Source organism: Caloenas nicobarica, chromosome 21 (assembly GCF_036013445.1).
Source record: "Caloenas nicobarica isolate bCalNic1 chromosome 21, bCalNic1.hap1, whole genome shotgun sequence".
Classification (NCBI taxonomy): domain Eukaryota; kingdom Metazoa; phylum Chordata; class Aves; order Columbiformes; family Columbidae; genus Caloenas; species Caloenas nicobarica.
The window spans coordinates 5,837,901-5,859,960 of record NC_088265.1 but is presented as its reverse complement, the minus strand read 5'-3'; the positions used below and the strand labels follow the sequence as shown (position 1 = coordinate 5,859,960).

Genomic DNA, 22,060 nt, shown 5'->3' with positions numbered 1-22,060 from the left:
TAGCGCTGCACCGTCGTTGTTTTTTTGCCACACCAGGTATTTATCCCCTTCTGGTGCACATTTCCTCGGGTCCGCCGCTCCGTTCTGTATCTAGTGCCACCAGCAAAGCGGAGATTTGAATTGTCAGGCGCGCTTCTAACAAAAGAAACGCTGTTCTGGCGATAGCTTGAGCTACGTATTATCTGCAAGGATACGAGCAGCTATTTTATTTTTTAATATCCCACCAGGGACTGTCAGCTATATCCGTAATCTGAGTAGGCTTATTTCAGAATAACCTCCCTCGGTGTATTGTTTGGTGCCGGTTTCCTCTGCAGGGATGGAGGGAATGCTGCCATGCTGGGAGGGGCTCTATTAATGACTCGATTGGGGGTTTTTTGCAGCAAATGGCTTTTGCAGAACACGCTTTTTCACTGTGGGTGTATGAGGAGAGAAACGGTGGCATCCTGCGGTGCTGGAGGAGAATTACAGCACAAACTCGCTCCGTGGGTGAGTTAAGACCAGGATTCGGCTGCGTCGGCCTCGTGTGGACTCAGGTTTAGGGACACAAAGTGACTTCAACAAGTCTTGACTTTCTAAGGGACTTTTTCTACAGAACCACCCGGGGAAGCTCGTGAAGGGATTTTATGGAAGGTAAGATCTGCTGCTTGGAAAAATGGAAATGCTAAAAACTGTCAAACAGCTGTTAAATTCAGGTCAGAGCTGACAGTCTTGGCCAGGAACAGCTTACGTTACCCGAGTCCAGTCACGCTGAGAATCTAGCAATCAATCACCTTTAATTAAACACTGCTTTATATACACACGTACATATGTACATCCACATACAGCAGTTAAAGCAAAAAGTACATGTCCAATCACTCACTGAAGAAACAGATGTGTGCAGCTTGACGCTCTTCTAAAGCCGGTCCTTTCTTCGGAGCTTGTCACAGGTCATGCGTGGGGTATGAAAGTACCTTACAGAAGGCACCTGTTGTTAATAATAATAAAGTATTGCACAGATTAAGCAGCTGGAGGCTGGCTCCCAAATACCTCTGTTTGAGCTTCGACTGGAAGCTAGAAACAAAACCACCCTAAAAGACACTGCGAGTGGAGCAGCTAAACTAGTGACTTAAAGCAAAACAAACCATCACAACTCATTCTTGACTCGAAAAAGGAAAAAAAAAAAAAACCAAGCTAATGATTTTATTAAGAGGTCATAGCATGCTGAATAAGACACCGTCTTAGCGAACAGGTCTGATGCTGTGTGATATACGATAATCAACTGTGCAAATAGAGAGAGGTCCTGCTACCACTGTGCATTTGGCGAGTTCTTCCCATTGTGGAATTTTTCCCTGTGGAATTGTACGCGGAGGTGACATCTACTTGAGTCAGTGTTGCACCAAAACTAATTCAAATCCAATATCGTGCCGTAAATCGTAGGGGCTTCTGTACGTTACAGGCCAAAAGAAAAATCTGTTAAGTTCAATGACTAAGGGGGCAGATGTTCAGCCTCACATAAGGAACAGAGGGCAGCTGTTCCTTCCCAACCTGCATCCTGAATTGGTAAGAAAGTTCATTTGCAGGGATAATTGTTCGCCCAGCATCCCTGCCGTGGACCGGAGCCTTTCAGACACGGTCAGTCCAACGCTTACAGTCTCTTTTTGGTCAAAGTTGTGCTCAGCTTGAGGCAGAGTTTTAGGATGTCTTCTTGATTCTGACTTACCCAATCAAATGTGCTTTTGATTGCAGAAACGTTGCGTGATTCAGTCATTAAATGTGAAATCATCCTTAACAGTAACGCTGAACTGCGTGTTGGTTTATTGCTCGCCCAGGGCTCGGCCACTTCTTTAGCGCTGATACTGCCCAGTGTCATCTGTTACTGCTGGTTTGTTGGGTGAGGCGTCATCCAGACCTGCAAAATTCATGAGATACATTAGGAAAGAAACTGCCTCAGCTTATGGAATTATCGAGCGTATATAGAACTTGCTTGAAAACTGCTTATGTAGAATACACTTAGCGTAACTCCTGCAAGCTGTGAACCTTGGAACTTTCTGCTTCGTTAAATAAAAAAAAAACCAACAAACCTCGGAGCTGCAAGATAAGTAAAGGAACCTGGAGATAAGTAAAGGAACAGAGCAGGTCTAACAGCAGAATGTTTTGGCTGTTGCCAAGAACTTGTTTTCTCCAGGTGCAAAATGGCAGCTGAAGGTCAGAACTTTAAGTGACAGATCCGGTGAAGAACGGGGAGACCCCAGGCTGGGATTTTGGGCTGGGGGCTGGATTGTGGGGGTAGAATTGTCCAAGGTTTGTTTTTTTCCCCACCGAGGGTCCCTCTTTAGGAAGCACCAGCTCAAGCTGCTCTACACTGTAACTTGCAAGCAAAGTATTGATTTTAGAACAATTTCTGGATTCCATGCCCGAGTCTCTGCTGTGGGAAAGCTCGGGAGAAGGCGCTTCCCTGCACAGGTAACTCAGCTGGAGGTGCTGCTGAGCTGCCAGGGGATGTGCACGAGCTCTCCCAGGCACGGGGGTTACTCCATCACCACCGCATTACTTGTTTCTTCACTGCTCAGGGAAGATCAGCCTCCGTTTCCAGGAACCTGGACAAGTTTTCTGCCTGTTACACGATGCTCCTTTTACAACAGGTTCTCGTAAAAACAAACAGCATGTGCAGACTGAGGTGATACGGAAAAGAAACCTTTTACCAGCGAGGCTTTTCTCAAGAGCCTGACGCTTGCCTCCAGATGGCAAAGCCGCTTGTTCCCTGGATTTTCAGCCAGAAAACAGCATAGAAAAGCTTGTCCAGGCTGTGCTGGGAGCAATTACTCCTTGGAGCACTTACTCCTGGTAGCACGGCCGTGCTTTCACCGCTGCCCTGCCGTGTGCTTGGATCGTTCCTCTCTGATCCACACACCATTCCCACTTTTTTCCCCTTGCTTCTCCAACAGAAAAGCAAGCAAACCCTGAGCTGTGGCTGCCAAGGCTTTTGCGGGCAAGTCACAGCAGGAAAAAGGGGCAGGAAGCAGCAGTAGAATAAACATTTCCTTGCATTTTGCTGAAGTGCTGCTCCCTGGTTCTATATTGATGCACATGCCCCTTTTCCTCTCATTATAAAGCGGGCTGGTGCTTTCTTACCTGCCGAGGGCTTGGGGTACATCCTGTGGAAAAACAAGAGGAAAGCGTAGAAGGTAAAGGCCAAGCCTCCAAAGATCATCCCGCAGACCAGGAAACTGTAGCTGCCCTGATCATGGATAATCTGCAATTGGAGAGAAGAAAAAAAAAAAAAATAATGAAGAGAGAGCAGCCATGTCGTCGTAGCGCTCAAATACCTAACCAGCATTCAGTAAGAGCTTTATTATTTGATAGCTCGAGGTTAATTAATGCCTTGTCCACACTTACCGATCCCACCAGTAACTGCAGGAGCATCTCTCCGATCCCAGCGCCGGTCACCAACACGGTTGTGGCACAACCTGCAAATGAACGGTGCGAGTGAGGGCGGCGGGGAGCAGCGGAACCAGCCAGGAGCAGCCCGGCGCTGCTTTCAGCTGCTCTTTCACCGAGCTCTCCAGCCGAGACTGAAAAAACATTTAATGCGTGTTCCCATCTAGCGCTGTGAATGCCTCTTCCAACCTACAGCAGTGCGGGAAGGTAAAAGTTTAAGCCAAAAAAACCATCCCCTGTTCTGTCACTTGTCTCTGTTGGCAGAGCTGATCTTGCTGGAAAGATTTTCATCCTGTGTCGCTGCCCCCGAGGTGGGGGTTGGCAGAGACCTCCTGTAAGAGCCGGCCAAACTCTAGGATTTTCAGTTCAATGATAATCTGGATGATGTTTTTGAAACCAGCTCCCCCTAAACCTCTAAATCAGACATTCCTGCCCATCCCTGAGAGCCCTAAAGCTGCAGGAAACCCAGAGCCAGGAAACCCAGAGCCAGGAAACCGAGAACCAGCCTGGATCCCTGCCTGGAGAAGTTCTCAGTACAATTAACCTGGGATTTACACAGGTTTTTTGACTACAAGCTCAAATCAACATCATCTTCAAAAGTGGATCTTTCTTCCTAGGCATCCCCAAGGAGGGGAGGAGTTGCTGGGTGTGATGGTTTCGATCTGAGCATCCCAGGGTCCGGTATAGGTTGGGGAACGGCCTGTTGGAGAGCAGTGTAGGGGAAAGGGAGCTGGGGGTCCTGGGGACAGCAGGGTGACCATGAGCCAGCACTGGGCCCTTGTGGCCAGGAAGGGCAATGGGACCTGGTGGGGTTAGAAGGGGGTGGTCAGTAGGTCAGAGAGGTTCTCCTGCCCCTCTGCTCTGCCCTGGGGAGGCCGCATCTGGAATATTGTGTCCAGTTCTGGCCCCTCAGTTCCAGAGGACAGGGAACTGCTGGAGAGAGTCCAGCGCAGCCACGAAGATGCTGCAGGGAGTGGAGCATCTCCCATGTGAGGAAAGGCTGAGGAGCTGGGGCTCTGGAGCTGGAGAAGAGGAGACTGAGGGGTGACTCATTCATGGGGATCAATATGGAAAGGGGGAGTGTCAGGAGGATGGAGCCAGGCTCTTCTGGGTGACAGCCAGTGATAGGACAAGGGGCAATGGGTGCAAACTGGAACACAGGAGGTTCCATTTAGATTTGAGAAGAAACTTGTTCCCGGTGAGGGTGCCAGAGCCTGGCCCAGGCTGCCCAGGGAGGTTGTGGAGTCTCCTTCTCTGCAGACATTCCAACCCGCCTGGACACCTTCTGTGTAACCTCAGCTGGGTGTTCCTGCTCCGGCGGGGGGGTTGCACTGGGTGAGCTTTCGAGGTCCCTTCCAACCCCTGACATTCCGGGATTCTGTGATCCCAGTTGTGCCCGAATCCCCGCTCACCTCGGTACTGCAGGATGTCCTCGGTGTAGGCCAGCATGCTGGGGAACGTGCTGCTGAGGAACAGCCCCAGAGACGCTGTCCCCAGAAACAAGAAGACGACGCTGTAGGAGAAAATCAAGAGCAGGAGGAAGGTTATCAGGACTCCAACCTGTGGACAACACACACAGAGTCAGCGGGAAGGGAAATGCTGAGTGGCAATAGGCGCTAGGTTTGTTGGGTTTTTTTTAAAATAGAAGACAGTCTGGAAAATAAAATAAATTATACTGAAAAAAAACCAAATCACAATCTCTGAAAACCTAAAATAACTAGCCAAATAAAATCCATCTGCATTTACAGTAAAGAATTTTGTATTTTTTTTTATAACAGGACTTTATAACCTAACTTAGTACTTAAGTCTCAACTTCATTAGGTAGAGACTTAAGATTATATCTGGAAAAATACTTTTTCTCTGCAGCTTTAAATACAATAGTACTTCCATGATATTTACCTAACCGCTAATAAGGCTTATTCCGCACATTAAAGAATTAACTCACTCTCAATAACTGCTCAGAAACCAGCCACAGGAGTAAAGCCAAAGAGCCAACTAAATTGAAATAAACTTGCCGTCACCTCTGGCTGCTTGTGTGCAAGTGTCCCAGCAAAACCATCCCAGATGCGGCAGTGGAGCGAGTCAGCAGAGGGAGCTCTGCAACATCCCTCAGCTTGGTTTTCCTTGTTCAGGCGCCGATGATGGGTGTGGGTATGTACACCGGGGCAATAGGGACTCTAAAGAAATCGGATTCAAACTGCACTTTGCTATAACGCTGAAATGACCCCAAGAGCTGCTGGATCTTCCTGTACGTTTCTTTTTTTTTGTTTTGTAAGAAGTATTAATAGGAACAAGTCCCTCCCTGTTTGCCACATCATTACACACCTTTTTCTTACATACCCTTAAAGGATTCCTTCCCCTTTCTCCAAGTGAATGTGTTTTATTAATTTAATCAACTTCACATCAGGTTGGTTTCTTTGGCATCTGCTCCAGTCTAAAGAGAGAATTTACTGGCCTGCCTGCCTTCCCTTTCCCATGGCTAACATGGGCATTAATTTCCCTGTAGATGCCAGAGAAGACAAAGTGAATCAAGTTGGCAGACGCTTTGCCAGGCGCTTTCACCAGCCTAACGTTGGATTAACCGAGGAGCCGGCTCCGAAAAGCGGCGCAATCGAGTTGTGAGTCTTAACGCCCTCGTGCACCGGAGGCAGCCGCGAACACAGACCCAGCGATGGCGGGGAAGGCGAAGACAGCTCGGGACGCCGAGCTGCCAATCTGCCTCGCGTACGGCACGAGAGCAGCCGCAGCTCTGCACATCAACACCAAACCCTGGAGACAAGCAGAAGAGAGAGAGTACAGTAAAACCAGCCTCACCACGTTGATGAAGACCATGGTCGCTGGCTTCATGCGGTAGGACACGGGGATGGAGATGAGCCTGCCCAGCGTGATGAACCCCCAGAAGAGGCTGGGCAGGTAACCGGCCACCTTATGGACTACGGAGAGAGGCTCCTCCACCGCGTAGCTGTAAATGAAGCCCGAGTACTCTCCCTGCGGGGGAAACAAAACAGCCTGTCACATCCACGGGGTGACGCGCAGGCTCTGCGGATTCAGCCCGTCCCTCAGTTATTCACAACGCTGTGATGGTGCTGAAGAGCCCACCTATGGATTTGCTACCAACCCTCAGTGAACCTCGTTCCCCAGGGTTTGCAGCTGGAGACAGGAGCAGAACACAGGATTTAAGCTCCCCTACGAGGGCAAGACTTAACAGCGTTACTGGGTAAAATGCAGACTAAACTCTGACCTGTAGAGATGCTCTCTTCCCTAGGGACTGTTTGTCCTTTTCAAATTGCATACTCCTAAAACATAACACCTTATGGACCCGGAGTCGATCACCCTTGAAGATGGAGGCCCTGGAACGTTCCCGTACCTACAGCTGCTGTGTGTAACCCCGCTCGTCTCTCAGGACCCTATTTATCGCCTTACTAAGACCCAGAAGTATTTTACCGTGAGGGGACTGAGACGAAACTGTTGAAAGAAAAAGAACAGCAACTCGCCAGCCAAGAGCGAGCCTTCCTCGCCCGGACAGAAGTGCTGCCCATGGTCAACCCCGTGTCACAGCGCTGGCCAGGGTGACCAGGGACCGCGCCATCCCCGCGTGCCCCTGGCTTGGATTTGCTGGGCTCAGGAGACCCATCAAACCAAGCCACCGTTTCTCGTGAAATAAAACGAAGCTGCTCTTGGCTGAAGTGAGAAGAGACCTGTGCTTTGTATGAGTAGACAACATCACAGCTCCAGCTCGGAGCTGGCTGGGTTAGTAGCAATCTAGCTGCAACAACACGGAGCCTGGGAGAAGCCACAAAACCCTCCCGAGAAGCGGGACACGTATCATCCTGACCGCGATTAGCTTTGAATGAGAAGCTCGGGAACCAGCCCGCTGCACCGGCAGACCCCGCAGAGGACACGTGCTGGGTTTGGGCTGTTACAAGTGATTTGGAAGGAAGCAAGCCACACAGCTTTGCTCAGACAAGATCCCTCTAGCAGCTGAACTCACCACAATCCCATCAGTCATGAAGAGAACAAGAGCCCCAGTGATGTGGACTGCGAAGTAGGTGTAAGAAGCCCCTCGGAAGTTTTTGCTTTGGCAGCAGCTAAATAAGTCATCATGACCTGGTGAAAAACAATGCAAAGCAAACTTAGCTGGGACGTCCCCGTGGGGCCGGGTGGTTGCCAGCCCGCAACGGGGATTGTTTTGCACTCAGCTGCAAGACAGAGATTCATAGAGGACCGTGAACAATGTGGAGCACTCTGCTGGCACCACCTCTTTCTTTACCCACCCACACGCTTCCAGAAGGAAGATGGATATTTGTATGGGCTGCTGTGCACAGACTGGGATCCTGGCTCTCCGGGATACTCGCCGCTTCTCTTACTGGAGCTGCTCTTCCCATTTAGGAGCAACACCTTGCTGGCTCCACTCTTACAGTCAATAGAAACAAACCCATCAGACCGGAGCATCATGCTCGGAGCCCTTGGTACCGCTGCACAGCGGAGTCCTGCGCAGGGAAGCTCACATCCCGCATCGCACCAAACAAGCCGACTTTGGGAAAGAGGGCGATAAACACACAAGTAGCGTTGCCGCCGCTGGGAACCACAACCTGCCGAAGCTGGGGGGGCACGACCCCAGGAATTCCCATCCTCGTGTTTTTATCACCCCTTTCTGGGGGGTGCAAAGGGCCGGGGTGAAGGTGACGGCACCTGGAGTCCCGTGCGGGTCGGACAGTCGCTCCCGCACGGCAAAGATGAAGTTGTCACAACTTCTCTGGGGAAGGAGGGATTTTGCCAGCACGGACGCGGCTGCCGGAGGTGGCAGCGGCCAGCGTGCGGCCGTCCTGCTGCGCTAAGGATTAATCTCAGCTGCGTTTAAGAGGAAGACGGAGATCTGAGGAACATGAAGCTCCAGTGGGCTGGTAGGAAAATGGGCAGCTGGGTTGGGGAAAGAAGCCATCAGCATCTCAGCTAAGGGAAATGCTGTCGGATGAGCACAACCTTATCGGACACCGGAGAACCCGCTCCCTTAGGGACACCCGTGATCCTCCCCTGCAGCAACTCGCTACATCTTTAGCTGCCTTCAAGTATTCCCTAAAATTTCCTTTTATTGTTCAGGTAAATCCACCTCTTCTGAAATAACACTAAACGCTCCTCTGATAACCCTAAACTATTACTTCCGAGATTCACTATTTAGCTGAAGAATTTACTGCGATACATTTCTCTTGGGTAGCAAAGAACAATGCTACTATTGTCCCCAAAACAGGGCGTAGTCACGAGTTCAAGAGCAAACTATTGGAGTTTAACTTTTCCCCTCGAACAAGGGCGCTGTCCCGATTCCTTTCAAATTTATAAAAAGCTGCATTCTGCGGCACTTTTAAACTGAACGGTCAGCGGAGCCAGCGCAAAACCTGACCGAAAACCAGGAGGAAACGCCGGGGCACAACCTTCACGTGGGCTTAAACAACTTGGGAGCCCAGGTTTAGTTTTAGGACAGCTCAGAGTAAAACAACCTGGAGTACCATCTAATTCGAGGGCAACAAATTGTCTTTTTGGGTTGCCTGGGTACTCCTGGATTACACCCACGTGTACGTTTTGGAAAGCCAGGCAATACCGATGGATCTCACCAGTTAGACTCAATGGAGACGCTCAGAAATGCGGATTTTTCTCCCCTTGCTCGCTCCCCATCCCTCCAAACCCACCGGAGAGATGCCTCCCGCTCACCTCCTGCTGCCGGGGGTCTCTGGGTGCTGGTGGAGAGATCGTCCTTCTCCGGGGGCCGCGTCTCCATCGCCAGCTCGTCGGCCGACAGCAGCGGGTGGCTGCTGCTGCTGAAACACGGCACCATCCGCTCCTTGTAGAGCAGGAAAAACACCGCGATGGGCACCGGCAGCTGCGGGAGGAAGAGGGAGAAGGGGCAGGTGAACGCGACACGAGCCTCGCACCAAGTCCAGCCCGGTTTCCCGGTCGCGGGGCTGATTTGGGACGCGGCGTCTGCAACGGATGCGACCGATGCCAAGGGTGAGGAGAGGGGGTGGTGATGGGGGAAGAGGGCACCGCAGGAGGGATGGAGGCTTGGTAGGAGAGCTGGGAGGGAGGAAAAAAAATAATAAAATAAAATATGAAATAAAATAGAAAATAGAAAATAAAATTAAAAATTAAAAAATAAAAATTAAAAATAAAAATTATAAAAATAAAAATAATAAAAATATAAAATAAAATGTAAATAATAAAAATAATAAAAATATAAAATAAAATGTAAATAATAAAAATAATAAAAATATAAAATAAAAAAAAAAGTTTTAAAAAAATAAAATAAAATAAAAATCAGAGTTGAGAGCAAAGATTCCTCGTGTACTGCACGGCTGGGGCATCTCCTGCCAGTCCCTGTGGCCTGGGGGCCATGCAGTCCAGAGACACCCGAACAGAAAGCACCTATTGATAAATACAAATCTAATGAAGCACCGTACCAGCCCTCCAAACCCAAAATCTTCTGATTTCAAGCATTTTGTCACTTCTACCCAAGGAATTACAATTGAAAAAGCAGCTTTTGCCTGTGGAGAGCGGAACGGTTTGAAGGCGAGACCTTGTGCAGCTGAAATTCTTCGTGAGGGAAGAACAAGCTGCTCCAGGACCTCTGTGCCCACCCCCAGGCTGCTCAGCATCTCCGGAGAGACGAGCTGGTGGTTCCCGGGCCAACGACGACGGCACCGCCGCAGCTTCAAACAGCCCCCGGTGCAGCCCCCGCGGTGGGACCTGGGGCCAAAGAGCATCTCGGAGACCCCCAAAACACCCCGCGATGCTCCCGCCAGCACCGTCCCCTGCTCTCGGGGTTTTTTCCCTGGTGCGAATACAGGCGGGGACCACGAGCTCGGACCAGCCCGCTGGCTGCATCGCGCAGCAGCCGCAGCGTCGAGTCCCCCGGCACCGCGGTGCCTCCAAGCCCAGAGGGACTTGCCTTTTTTTTTTTTTTTTTTTTTTTTTTTTAAGAAAAAAGCCAAAAAACACGCAGAGGGAAGCAAATAAAGCTGGGCCTGCCCCTCGCCAGCCCTTCCTTCTCCTCCCGCCACAACCAAGTGCTGTTTATTCTACAACAAAACTGGGGGAGAAAGCCAGGAAATCCTAAGTGACGGCTCACTCTCCAGCCACCGAGCGCTTGTTTTTGACATGTCTGTGAGCAAGCGGGAGCTCTAGCTCTAAATTTCCTGCCTTTTGTCGGCTCGTGGCATGATTTAAATGTATGGAGAGTTCCCCACCCCGCCTCTCTTGCCTGAATTCATTTATGAGGACTTCATTGTTCTGGGAACAATGGGAATAGGAACAGTTAGTTCGGTCCCATGGAAGAAAAATGCATTTGCTTGATAGCTCTAATCCTTCCGGAGGTCAGGACCAGATTTTATTCTTCTAAATTGCAGAGCTTGCAAAAAAACCCACCCCAAAACAAATAAAAACATGCAGAGGGACTGCCCTTAAAGATAAAGCCTCTGGGCACTTCCAACCTTAAGAAGAACTTGGTGCCTGTGCAGAAAAGGGCCCCAGCTCTGGGCTCCCCCGATTCCCAGTCGATACGCATGCGTTTGCATGCACATCCCTGCTCCCCGGATCCCCATCGCTAAAGCCAGCTCAGGAAAGTGGGGAGAAGCAAAGGACCAAGCTCAAAAGAAAGCAGGTTCCCTGCGTCCTGCACAGGTTTTCTTCCCAGGGCAATTCTGCTTTGCCTTTTTCAGCAGGTTTTTCTTTTTTTTTTTTTCCAAGGAGGAGGGGGGACGAGCATCCTGCCGGGACCCTGTATGGGACGAAGGGTAAAGTCGGCAGCAACAGCCGGGACCTGATGCTCCAGCTCCACTCGAATTGCTGGGGACGTTCCCCTCCCCTTGGCCGCTTTTAACCGTTGTCATCAACTCAACGAGTTGCTGCATCACGCAGTTAAGCGTGGGTATAATCCAGGCTCCTTCCCCTCGGTTTCTATTTCAGTCTCTCCCCCCAGGAGCACCGGACCGTTCTCTGCTATTGTGTCCAGGCCACTTTGAAGCAACCTAAGCACAACGGAGCGTCCCACGCTTCCCCCGGGAAACCACCTTCCGGACAAACACATCCCTCGCCGAGGAACGTTTTCCTGATCTCCAGCCCCTTGGAACGGGCTGGATGATTAAATTTCCGTTCTGTGGGAAACTGAATTTTAAAAAGATGAGGGTTTTTTTGGTTCCAAATCCGGATGAAAAGCCAAAATTTCGTCTTAGAATGAACAATTTTGGCCAGGAGTCATCCAAGCACTTCGTTTCGATAATGTTGAACCACTTAATTTCACTAAAGCAAAAACATTTTGCTTCAATAACATCCAAACAACTTATTCTGTCAACTTTACACATCGCGTTTATGCCAAAGTCAAATTGAGACATTTCTACTTTAAACAAAGCAAGAAATTGAAATGAATCATTTTGGCTTGCGCCTCGTCAGAAAACACACAGCCCTGTGAAAACTGGGATGGAAATGTGTTTTTGACCATTTTATAATGACATTGCCGGTCCTGGTTTCCATTTCTATAGCTTACTCATTTCACCCACTTCCCTGGGGTTTTAAATACCAATTACCATCGTCTTCTGCTGACGTTTACAACTTAAAGAAGGGCTCAGCAGCTTTGGAGCGGAGCTGCTCCCAGCGTCTCGGGTTATTGAGTTTAAACAAGGAATTGTGTCGGTTCCCTCAGCGAGGCGTCGGGAAAGACAATAACAGCTCTGCTTTGGCAAGGGGACGCGCTGAAGAGCTGCGTATGTCCAGCTCCCTGCTCCTTGGATGTTTGTTACCCAACCCTCATCCCAAAAACCATCCGTCTCCCAGCACCCCGGGACTCCCTGTCGCGAGCCGGTTCCACACGTGCACACACGTGCAAGCGGCACTTGAGCGTGGAGCGATGCACAAGCCCAGCTTATGGTCTGCTAAGCTGGACTCAGCCTGGGGTCCCGTCCCGCTCCCAAAATATCCATGGGACCCTCCCATCCATGCTCCAGATAGCGGATGCATCGTCGTGTTCAGAGCAGATATTAAACGCTGCCTTCAAAATTAAATCCGTTTGCTCAAGATTGACCGGCAAAAATAGATAATGCTCGGGTGTAATTAAAAGCACATTTCCCATGGCGTACATAGAGTCAGAGGTAATTAAAGCCGGCTTCTCCAGTGCAGAGACCGCGTTTTTTTTGTTGGTACTTCTGCAAAGAAACTCATTATAGCACTGGCCCAGCTGTTTCAGTTGCCTGTTGTCCTCCCCACGTCAGCGAGCCGGCTGGATCTAACCGTGCTGGGGTTTGGATATTAACTCGGGGCAAGGAAAAGGGCTGGGTTTCAAAGAGAGCCCACGGTCTGCAGGCAAAGGCAGCTTGCTGGACATCAGCTTTGGGACTCGGCAGGGTGGCGAGAGAGGACGGGCACAAAATCCCATCCCTCTCACAAAGGAAGGGTCACGGAGCTTTTACACCTGCTGCCAAGCACCAGGGAAAGGTAACAAATAGGCAGAGACCCTGCGGTCAAGCTTTCAGTCCCAGTAACTCGGTTCATCAACGGGTGGGTTCCCATCAAAGATGCTGCAGATCACCCTCGTGCTGAGCCGTCCCCACATAGCCCAGCTCGGCCCTGCGGCTCTGAGCCCCTGCCCGGGGGATGCTGGAGGCACGACCTGCGTCCAGAGAGTTCAGACAAATCCCACAGGATGGTACGTCGACCCCATCACGTCTGATGGCGCCGTCACCACTGGTTCAGCTTCAGAGTCCTGCCCTCCTACCCCCGGCGCCTGCTGCAAACCAGGCGTTGGGCACAAAAGGAACCTTTGCTGATCCTCACGCCTCCTTCCGTCACTGGGAGCACCCAACACCCCCAAACACAACGGTCTGCAAAGCCGAGAGGCAGGGACATCCCCAGCAGCAGCCGGGGCCACCCCAGCCGCAGCACTTACATTGATGAGGGCCATGATCCAGAAGGCGTAGGAGACGCGGGTGACCACCATGCCTTTCATCGGCAGGTCGTAATGGGACAGGTTGCCCGGATGGTGCGGGACCAGGGACTTGCGGATGTGCGGGAGGTTGCTGGAGGCGTTGGCCGTGGAGTTGGAGAGGATGCAGTTGGTGTCCGAGAGGAAGGGGTCAGCGATCAGTGGGCTCAGCAGCGCTCCAAAGCCCACGAAGAAATGAAGGGCCTGCGAGAGACACAACACAAGTAGGGCAGGGGGTTTGCTTCTCTTTTCTGTAGGGAGACCGGCCGAGCCCCTCACTCCTCTTCCTCGGGGGAGGAAGCACAGCCTGGGGGAGACACGGGCTCCACGCTCACCTGCAGGAATATAGCGGAGTCTTTCTGGTAGATCTTCACCAGCTGCATGTTGGAGATGGTGTCGATGCAACCCATGGCCAGTCCTGCCACAGCCATGACCACAGCCAGGACCACCACATTGTGGCACAGAGGGATGATGGCGAAGACCACGGAGATGGCCAGCGATGAGGCGAAGAGCGCAAACAAGGACTGAGCCAACCTGAGACAGTGAAAGAGGGAAGACAGAACAGAATTACCACCATGAGGAGCATCCACACCACAGCCCTGCCTCCCGTTTTCAGCCCCGGGGCGGTCGGCGGTGTGGGCGTTAGCAGGAGATGCACCCACAGGCTGTAGGTCCAACTAACGCAGCTCCGGCACATGCTCTTCTGACAAGGGACACGCTGCTCCCCCAGGTCTCCACGTCACAGCCGTAGCCAGACCAGGACATTGCCATCTTCCATCTAGGCAGATCTTCCATCCAGCTTTCGTGGAGAAGAGTAACCATCCCATCAAACCCATGTTCTGCACCTTTCAAGGCAGAATAAGGCCTGAGAACCTTCCCTTGTTGACTGGGCACATCTGGGGATGGAAAGGGGCAGGGGTACATGCATCATGACTTTTGAGCAGCTCCAGGGCTTTTCTCAGGGCGGGCTGTATTGCACTGGCAGGCTGAGCAGGGACAAGAGCTGCTGGGCAATCCCAGCTCCTGGCAGGGAGAGAGCTGCTGGCATCCACATCACCCCAGACCTGCCTCACAGGGAGCACCGGGGAGCCGCTGCGGTTCCCTCTCCACGCCCTGCGCTGTCACTGTTCTGGCAACATCATCCCTTTCCCCACCACGCCGGGACGGGATGCGGTGCTGCTGCCGTTCCCAGCGCAAGCAGCCGCTTTCCAGCCCGCGTGGTCCATTGGAGAAGCCCAAGGGATGCGTGTGGTGGAGGTAAAGCTGGTGCATCGCATCTCGAGCCTGGCAACGGCACGGGCGGCTCTCGCTGTGAGCCGGGCGGTAGCCAGCTCGCTGGAGAACGGTGCCCGGGCTGGCACCGCGCTGCTCCGGAGCTGCCAAGTGCAAAGGCAGGAAGGAAGGAAGGAAGGAAGGAAGGAAGCAGGGACCAGACAGCGAAACGCTGAAACTCGCAGAAAGATGGGACTATAAAGTCACAGCATAGAGTAAGCAGCACAGGCATGTCCCAAACCCTGGTACGAACTCCTTGCAATGCCCAGCACCCTGCTACGAGTTGCTAATCAGCAATTGGGGTCTGCTGCTGGGCGATGTGGGGTACAGCCGTCTGGCCACAGCAGAGGGCTGGCAATGCACAGGTGTGTCCCCAGTATGGACAGGCAAGAAAAAACACCTACGGCTCACTTGGCATCAGCTGCGCGCTTTTCCAGAGAGGGAGGAGAGGGCTACGAGGAGGCACCTCTGCTGCCAGCCCTCCCGCCCTGTTTGTCCGGAACGGCCTGGCCCCGGGCATGTCACCGCGGTTCTGCGTGGCCATCATTCATCTGCAAACCACATCCTGCTCCTTGACAGCACCGGGCAGAAAAACAGGCCAAGGGCACCTCTCCTTTTTATTTTGCTGCCTGGTGGCACAAACCTGGCTGTGCCGGCACCTCGGTGGGCTCCCACCTCCCGGGCCAGCCTCGCTCGCCCATCGGCCGAACCACGGTGGAGGAGCCGACGTTTTGCAAAGCCGTAACTACTGATCTTCCTCTGACAGCAAAACAAGGAGCCGGCATGGGATTTTCTGGGGGAGGGAGAGAGCTGAGCGAGATGTGCACAGTCATGGCAGGAAAAACAACCAGCAAATGAGAGAGGAGCAGCTTGGAGCCTGAAGAGACGAAGCAGCACTCTCCGGGGTACGGCAGGCGAATCCGAGGCGGGGAGTGACGGGGAATCGCGCGCCGAGCCATCCCAGAAACGCCTCTGCTCTTCTGCAGCCCTCGCAAAACAACCACAGCACCGCGCTTGGCCGGGGAGCACCTTCATTACTAGAGTTAAACATTAATTGCAGGTGATGTTATGTCCTTAAAAAGCATTAAAAAGATCACCTCGCCTCTCCCCAATGAGCGAGAACTCCTGCCTGCAGCCAGAAGGCGTTAATAAAACAATTGCAAGGCCCCTGCAAACACCAGCAGCCCCCAGCCCCTGCTGCCCCCAGTATTAGGGAGGATGAAGAAATTGCTGGTTTCTCCTCTCTAGGATCAGGATGTTAATACAATCCTGTAGCCAGCCAGCAAAACTTCCCCTCTCCTTCCCACACGGCGTATATAAACCCCCACCTTGGGGTTCCTGTTGGGCAAGCACTCTTCGACTTCATCCATGATTTTCCTCACCCCAGGGAGCATTTTTTAAGGCCCTCAGATCAAGAAGAAAAATGATAATCGGGCTAATTCAGACTTGAAAAACTGATAATTAAAAAAACCCAAAGCCCTAAAGGGACAAGGCGAGGACACGGAGGAAGAAGGTGGCGTGGATAATGTCACATCTGCCCCAGGTACCCCTGCATCCAGCAGAAAACACCAGCCAGGTTTGAGGAGCATCACTGCCCGGGTTGCCGGTGCTCAAGTGACAAAAGACTTTCTTTTGCGGTGAGAAGTGTCCTGCATGCACCACCAGCCATTTGCTCAACCAGAAACCTTCCGAAGACGGGAGTCTGAAGGGCAGGGAGAGAACAGGGTCATCCCTGACGTGCTGTGATGTGCCCTCAGGTAAAGATGAAGGAAGGGCAGAAGGTCCCACCTCATCAGCCCTCCTCTGCTGTCACCAGCGGGACGAGCTCAGGGCTGAGCCGAACGCTGGGAGAAAAAAAAAAATACAGGACACAAAAATGCAGTTTCTGAATTAAAAAAAAAAAAAAAAGCAAACTGGGTCACGGGCGCTCAGTTACTCCGGTGCTTCTGTCACAAACGTGTGTAGCGGAGCAGCGCAGAGGGAACGTGACTCTAACTTCACAATGTGAACTTAAAATCCAACCGAATGGGAAAGGAAAAGGGGAAGGTGAGGGAAGCAAGAGGGAGAGGGGCCGGGGTGCAGGTGCCCAGCGCTCAGCCCTGGAGTTTGCAGGGCAGGGGGCTCGGGGTGGATCGCGCCCGGGGCTCTGGGCTGGGCTGGCTCTAGGCTGGGCTTCGAGCCCTCTCCGCACGCCCACCCCATCGCTGCTGGCCGGATTGGCACTCTCGCAACACACCAGGTACTTCTGAGAATCTAATCCAGGTAATATCAGGAAACGAGCGCTCTCATTGTGCTTCTCGCAAAGGTGCCGAGGGCAGCAGCTGCTGCCAGGGCTGTCGCTGCTCCAGGAACCTCCACCGACACCCCAGCAGCAGCAGGGTTTGAAGCAGGGCACGCACACCCCCTAAACCCCAACCCCGCTCCTGCAAATACCCGGGAAAACCCACAGAGCAGAGCTCGGCATTACAACCCAGCAAGCCCCAAGTGGAGCAGCAACCTGTCGTGAACCTGAGCGTGAGCTTAACCAACGCGCCGCGCAGCTTCGCGGGGACCTGCTCATCCCTTTGCGCCTCCCGACAAGCCGGGGAAGGGACCACGCAGCCAACCCGGGTCTCCAGGGCAGAACCCCGCAGGCAACATTTCTACATCACTCGGGGAAACTTGCAACAGCAAACTTTCTTCTTCCTTGAGATCTCGCAGGACAGGGAATTCTGGAGCTGGTTCCTGCAGTCCAGGCTCGCGCTGAGTTACAGAAGAGATGGATGCCACGTTACGCTCTGTCGTCCCCGCGCTCCAGGACTCCAGCTGGGCCCAGAGAGCTGAGCCTACAACCCAGCGTTCAGCAGCTTCTCTGGCGAGAGGAACCAAACCGCTGTTTAGGTCCTGCCACCCGCTTCTGCCGCAGAATCCAGTAACAACACAGCTTTCCCTCGCGAGTCCATCATTCAGAGCACACAGCTCAGACCAACACGTATTTTAATAGAAAGCAAGCAACAAAGTCGGTGTTCCTCAGGCGTTAGGAACTAAGCCCAGCTTGCAGCCAGACCTCGGCCCAGCTGGCTTACAGGCAGGCGATGCTTTGGGATCCTCTACCAGCGGCTTTCCATCTCCTAACCGGAGCAGATGACCTGTCCAGTGCTCCTCCCTGCCCCGCACTGGGACCAGCATCATTTGATTTATAAGCCCACAGCATGGCCCAGAAGTGGAAATCCTTCGCAGGACAGCTCGATCTGTCTGTCCCTGAAGAGGGGATAGCACAGGAGCTCTCAGAGTCTGAACAGTTGATATTCTTATCCAAACTCACATGTTTGTAGGTCACACTGCTTTGAGGAACCCTCCCCAACACTCAGAAGATACAACTACCCAAAACGTGCGGTCCCTCCCGCCCGGCAGGGCTGCCGCTCCGCAGCGGGGCTCACAGGCACTTTGCAAGAGCCCTGTTGCTCCCAGAGGCTGCGATCACATCCTGGCTCATAACCACGGTGAGCAACAAATGCTCTTTTCCCCCCAAGATGCGGCTGCAGAGCTGAAAGTTTGGGGGTCTCTGAGCACCAAACCCCAAACGGGTCCGTGTAATCCCCAGACGGGGCACCAGGACAGGTCAGTGTACCAGGTTGGCAAGTTAGCAGGTGCTCTGATGCCATTCCATGAGCTAACACTCTCCACAACGCACAAGAGTTTTAAGAACACATTTTTAAGCAGGCATTTTAAAGTAGTGAAGGACTAATGCAAAATGCTCTCATATACATGTTAAACATATATATGACGTGTTATCAGAGGTACGGAGCTGACACATTACATCACCGCCTGAAGAATTAGTGACAATGTAAATAATCAGCTGATTCTCAGCAGAGCAGAGCTGTCATCCAGCCTCAAATCAAACGCCTGTTTGGCGATCTTTGGTGTTGAGCCATCGCGTGTTATTTATTTTTAACACATCCTGGACAGAAGGCTCAGTGCAAACCCCTGCTCGGCTGCGTCCAGGTTTCTCGCTGGCCCATGGGGCACGTTACGTCCCTGGCCACCCCACACGGCTCAGGCAGCGCCTGTGTCCCCGTGCCCCGCGGCAGCAGGACCACGAGGACCGCTCGCATCTCGCCTCGGATTTGAACACAAAAACGCCTCGATTTCTGACACTGAGGTTGTTAGAACAGGCTGCCAATAATATTTTTGTGATAAACAATCAGGTTAAGGAAAATACCCTCCAGGAAGTTCAGGCTGTAACTTCACACTCAAGCTACCTCTGTCCTGAGCTCCAGGGGAACCGGCAGCTTCTCTCCAAGGGTTCGGAACCGTGCAGAAGTGGGGAGCAGCAGCCCCCAGAGCATCTCCTGCCCCCGCTTCTCCTGGGAAGCCCCCTCCCTCCCAGCCACTGGGGCTGCAGACCCTCTGGGACACGCATGAAACGCTCCACTCGGGTTTTCCCCCGTGGACCACAGCATCCCATAAAAAAAAACCAAAACAAAACAAAAAACAAACCCAGCGGGAGAACGCGGGAGGGAGGCAAAGCCCCTGGTGCTGCCCACCCCCGGTCCGGGAGGAAAGCGGGTGGGCAGCGGGGAGCTCAGCCCACCCACGGGAGGTGCGACGAGTTTGCCAGGTGCCTTACGTCCTCTTGAAGACCCCTCCGAGGCAGCTGCCGAGCAGGAGGCAGAACTGCTGCGAGAAGAAGACCCAGGTGATCTGGGAGAGGGAGCTCTGGGTCTGACAGCGCAGGTCCAGCAGCGTGGGCCCCAGGAACGCGATGCAGAGGCCGAAGCTGAAGAAAACGCTCCAATAAGTGAGGGTGGGCTGCAGGTTCCTCCGGAACCGCGCCGACACCCGCTCGTCCCACCACATCCTCGGGCGGCGGAGCGGGGGCGGCCCCGCCGATGCGGCTCCGGCGCCGCCCGGCCCCGCTCTCCCTCTCTCTCCCTCTCTCTCCCGGTCCCGGTCCCGGTCCCGCCGCCGCCCTCGCTGCTGCCTTTGCAGGATGTGGCTCCGGAGCCCGCGGCACCGCGCCGGCCGCTGGCTCCGCCTCCGGGACCGGGAACCGCCGCCGCCTCCCGGGGCCGGGGCGGAGCGGCCTCGCCATCGCCCGGGCGGACCCCGCTGCAGCGCAGCCCTCCGCGGGGCTGGAAGGAGCGCAAGAGCATCCCAGCCCGGTACCCCCGCAGCGGCTTCCCAAAAGTAGGGCAGCCCCCACCCGCGACCCCGTTGCGCGGTCCACACCTCAGGGCATACATGACACTCAGCTGCAGCCACCCTCATGCGACTGCCAAGCAAGGAAGCCCAGAAATCCCCTTTCTCTATGGTCTCCCGTACCCCTAAATAGGTACAAGCGTTCCAGACAAATGCAATTAAAGTTGCCCCTTCCCTGGCTGAGAAGCACAAGATGGTTTGGGCGGCGGGGGGGGCTGTGTGTGCATGTTTTAAAGTCGGAGTGGTTGATGCTTACGCAAAAGGTCTCCTCTAGAGGATGGATTTATAAATATTTCACCTGCTTTAGCTAGGGAAGACTAGCAATTTTTAGAACACTCTTTCCAGGCAAAGCAGAATCGATGGAGCTCAGACAGAGGGCTGGCTCCAGGGCAGTGCACCGGGTCCCTTCCCATGCCAGCAGACCCCGCACAGGTCCTCGCACATCCTGTGACCTTTAGGAATGCTGCTCCAGGGCTGCAGGTGCTAATTTCCACCTGGACATAGCTTAATGTTTAGCTAATTCAAATTGCATTGAAGCCCTTATTCTTCTCTGCTTGTGGCATCTGCTGAAGCCTTCCGAGAGCAAGGAGAACAGAATCATGTCCCCTTCCACCACCAAGATGAACAAAGTGACTCTGGGCAATAGCATAGAACAGGTGGGCGCTAAAACCTCTGATTGCCCCAGTGGAAAACTGCTGTGGCTGTCATGCACCTGAAACCATTAAGCAATTAAAGGCACAGCTCAGCTGCCTGCAGGGATGGAGCAATGTTGTTATTCTGTTCTACTGATGGGCAAACTCAGGGCCAGAAAGGAATGAAGTGCTTTGCTTACACAGAGTGAGTCAACAGCAAGGCCGGAAATCAGGTTTTCTCATTACGTGATAAACCGTCTTCCTTAATAGCCTGGATGGCAGGATGGAGGGGAAGGGGAGGCTGGTGCACAGGCCTGGGAGACACAGCCCCAGGCTCTCCCTGCTGGGCAATGAGCAGCCAAACCACTGCACACTATCTCAGCTTCTCTTTCCCCATCCATAAATCGGGACAAAACAAGATGAGAGAGGAATGATTGTGACAGTAAAGGCCTTTCCATCAAAATGCCGCCGGGAAGGTCGTTTCCTGACCTTCCTTGTCCACGTGCGTGGAGCTGCAGTTGCTTGATGAAACAGCAGATCCTTCTCATACACACACCAGGTGCCATAGCCCAAGAAAAGGGCTCACAGGGCTTTACCCCTGGACCACATTCTTGATGTCAGTCCTGATCTTGGTTCTCCCATTCCCAGAACAGGACTCAGGAGACCTGCACTCTGCTCCTGGCTTCCATTACTGCATCACCATCACTTGGTAGCGTCGCTTCTCTGGTCCTTGACTTCCCCAGCTATCAAATGGCCGAGCAATGCTTTCCACATCTTTGCAGGCTCGGTGCATCCGCTCCCAGTCGAAAAGGCAGCATCCAGGCACCAGAGGTTACAAATGGTTGTACAACCCTTACCCCAGCTACAACAGCTGACCCCACTTGGCTAAGCAATGGCCTAAACACCAGTACCCTTGCTTCCAGAAATATCAGGCCATTTTATCAGGGATAACACAAATCATGCTTGCAAATAAGAAACGAAGCGTAGGTGGGTTAGTCAGCATAAGAACACACAGATCCTTTCTGGCTCTGCATACTGAAACTCGGATCTTCAGAGGCAGCTCATAAAAATGCAAGCCACAGGATTATGAGTATATGCAATGCCAGGATTAGCCTCGCGAGGAGGCACTTCAGGCTGTTTTCCAAGCTAAAATCAATGTTGTGCTTGCAATGAATTAAACACCCACATTTTTGTGCTTGCTGCAAACTGCAAAGTGAAATCATGAATGAAGGAACAGCAGCGCGGCACGGTTACAGCCAGCAGCATCAGGCTGCGCGTCCCTTGCTGCTCAAAAAGATCCGACAAGTGCCTGAGAAACACCTTCCTTTTGCTTCCTGTGTCCTTGCAGGTTCCTGGGGCAGCAAGAGGCACAGCGCGGTTTTTTCACACTCTATCAGTTAATCTTTCCAGCCAGCGGAGCAATGACTTCTGCGATGTGATCGCTCCTGCTTTGCAGTGGCTACTCTACAGAGCTCCAACCCAGAAGCCAGATTTTGCTCAGGTTTGCTGTTGTGATGCTGGCCTCGCTTCTCTTGGCCCGATCTCAACACAGTGGGAAAATTCAATCCTGCTAATGGGTTTTCTGAAGGTTTCC

The 22,060-nt window shown here is 52.8% G+C and overlaps 1 protein-coding gene across 2 annotated transcripts; it reads right to left on the bottom strand.

Annotated features, from left to right (window-relative positions):
- Positions 1-776: 776 nt before the first annotated feature.
- On the bottom strand, positions 777-19,609 carry MFSD4A (major facilitator superfamily domain containing 4A). Of its 2 annotated transcripts, XM_065649524.1 has the most exons (10): positions 19,263-19,609; positions 13,717-13,915; positions 13,346-13,585; positions 9,124-9,292; positions 7,409-7,524; positions 6,232-6,405; positions 4,830-4,977; positions 3,376-3,446; positions 3,112-3,232; positions 777-1,888 (listed from the first exon to the last, which is right to left on the bottom strand). In XM_065649524.1, exons 1-10 carry the CDS (start codon positions 19,490-19,492, stop codon positions 1,824-1,826), a joined length of 1,533 nt encoding a protein of 510 aa, XP_065505596.1. In that variant the 5' UTR covers positions 19,493-19,609; the 3' UTR covers positions 777-1,823. The 2 variants fall into 2 exon arrangements, with proteins under 2 accessions (XP_065505596.1, XP_065505598.1); XM_065649526.1 differs by lacking the exon at positions 777-1,888 and having other exon boundaries at positions 3,141-3,232; positions 4,830-4,930.
- Positions 19,610-22,060: the final 2,451 nt, after the last annotated feature.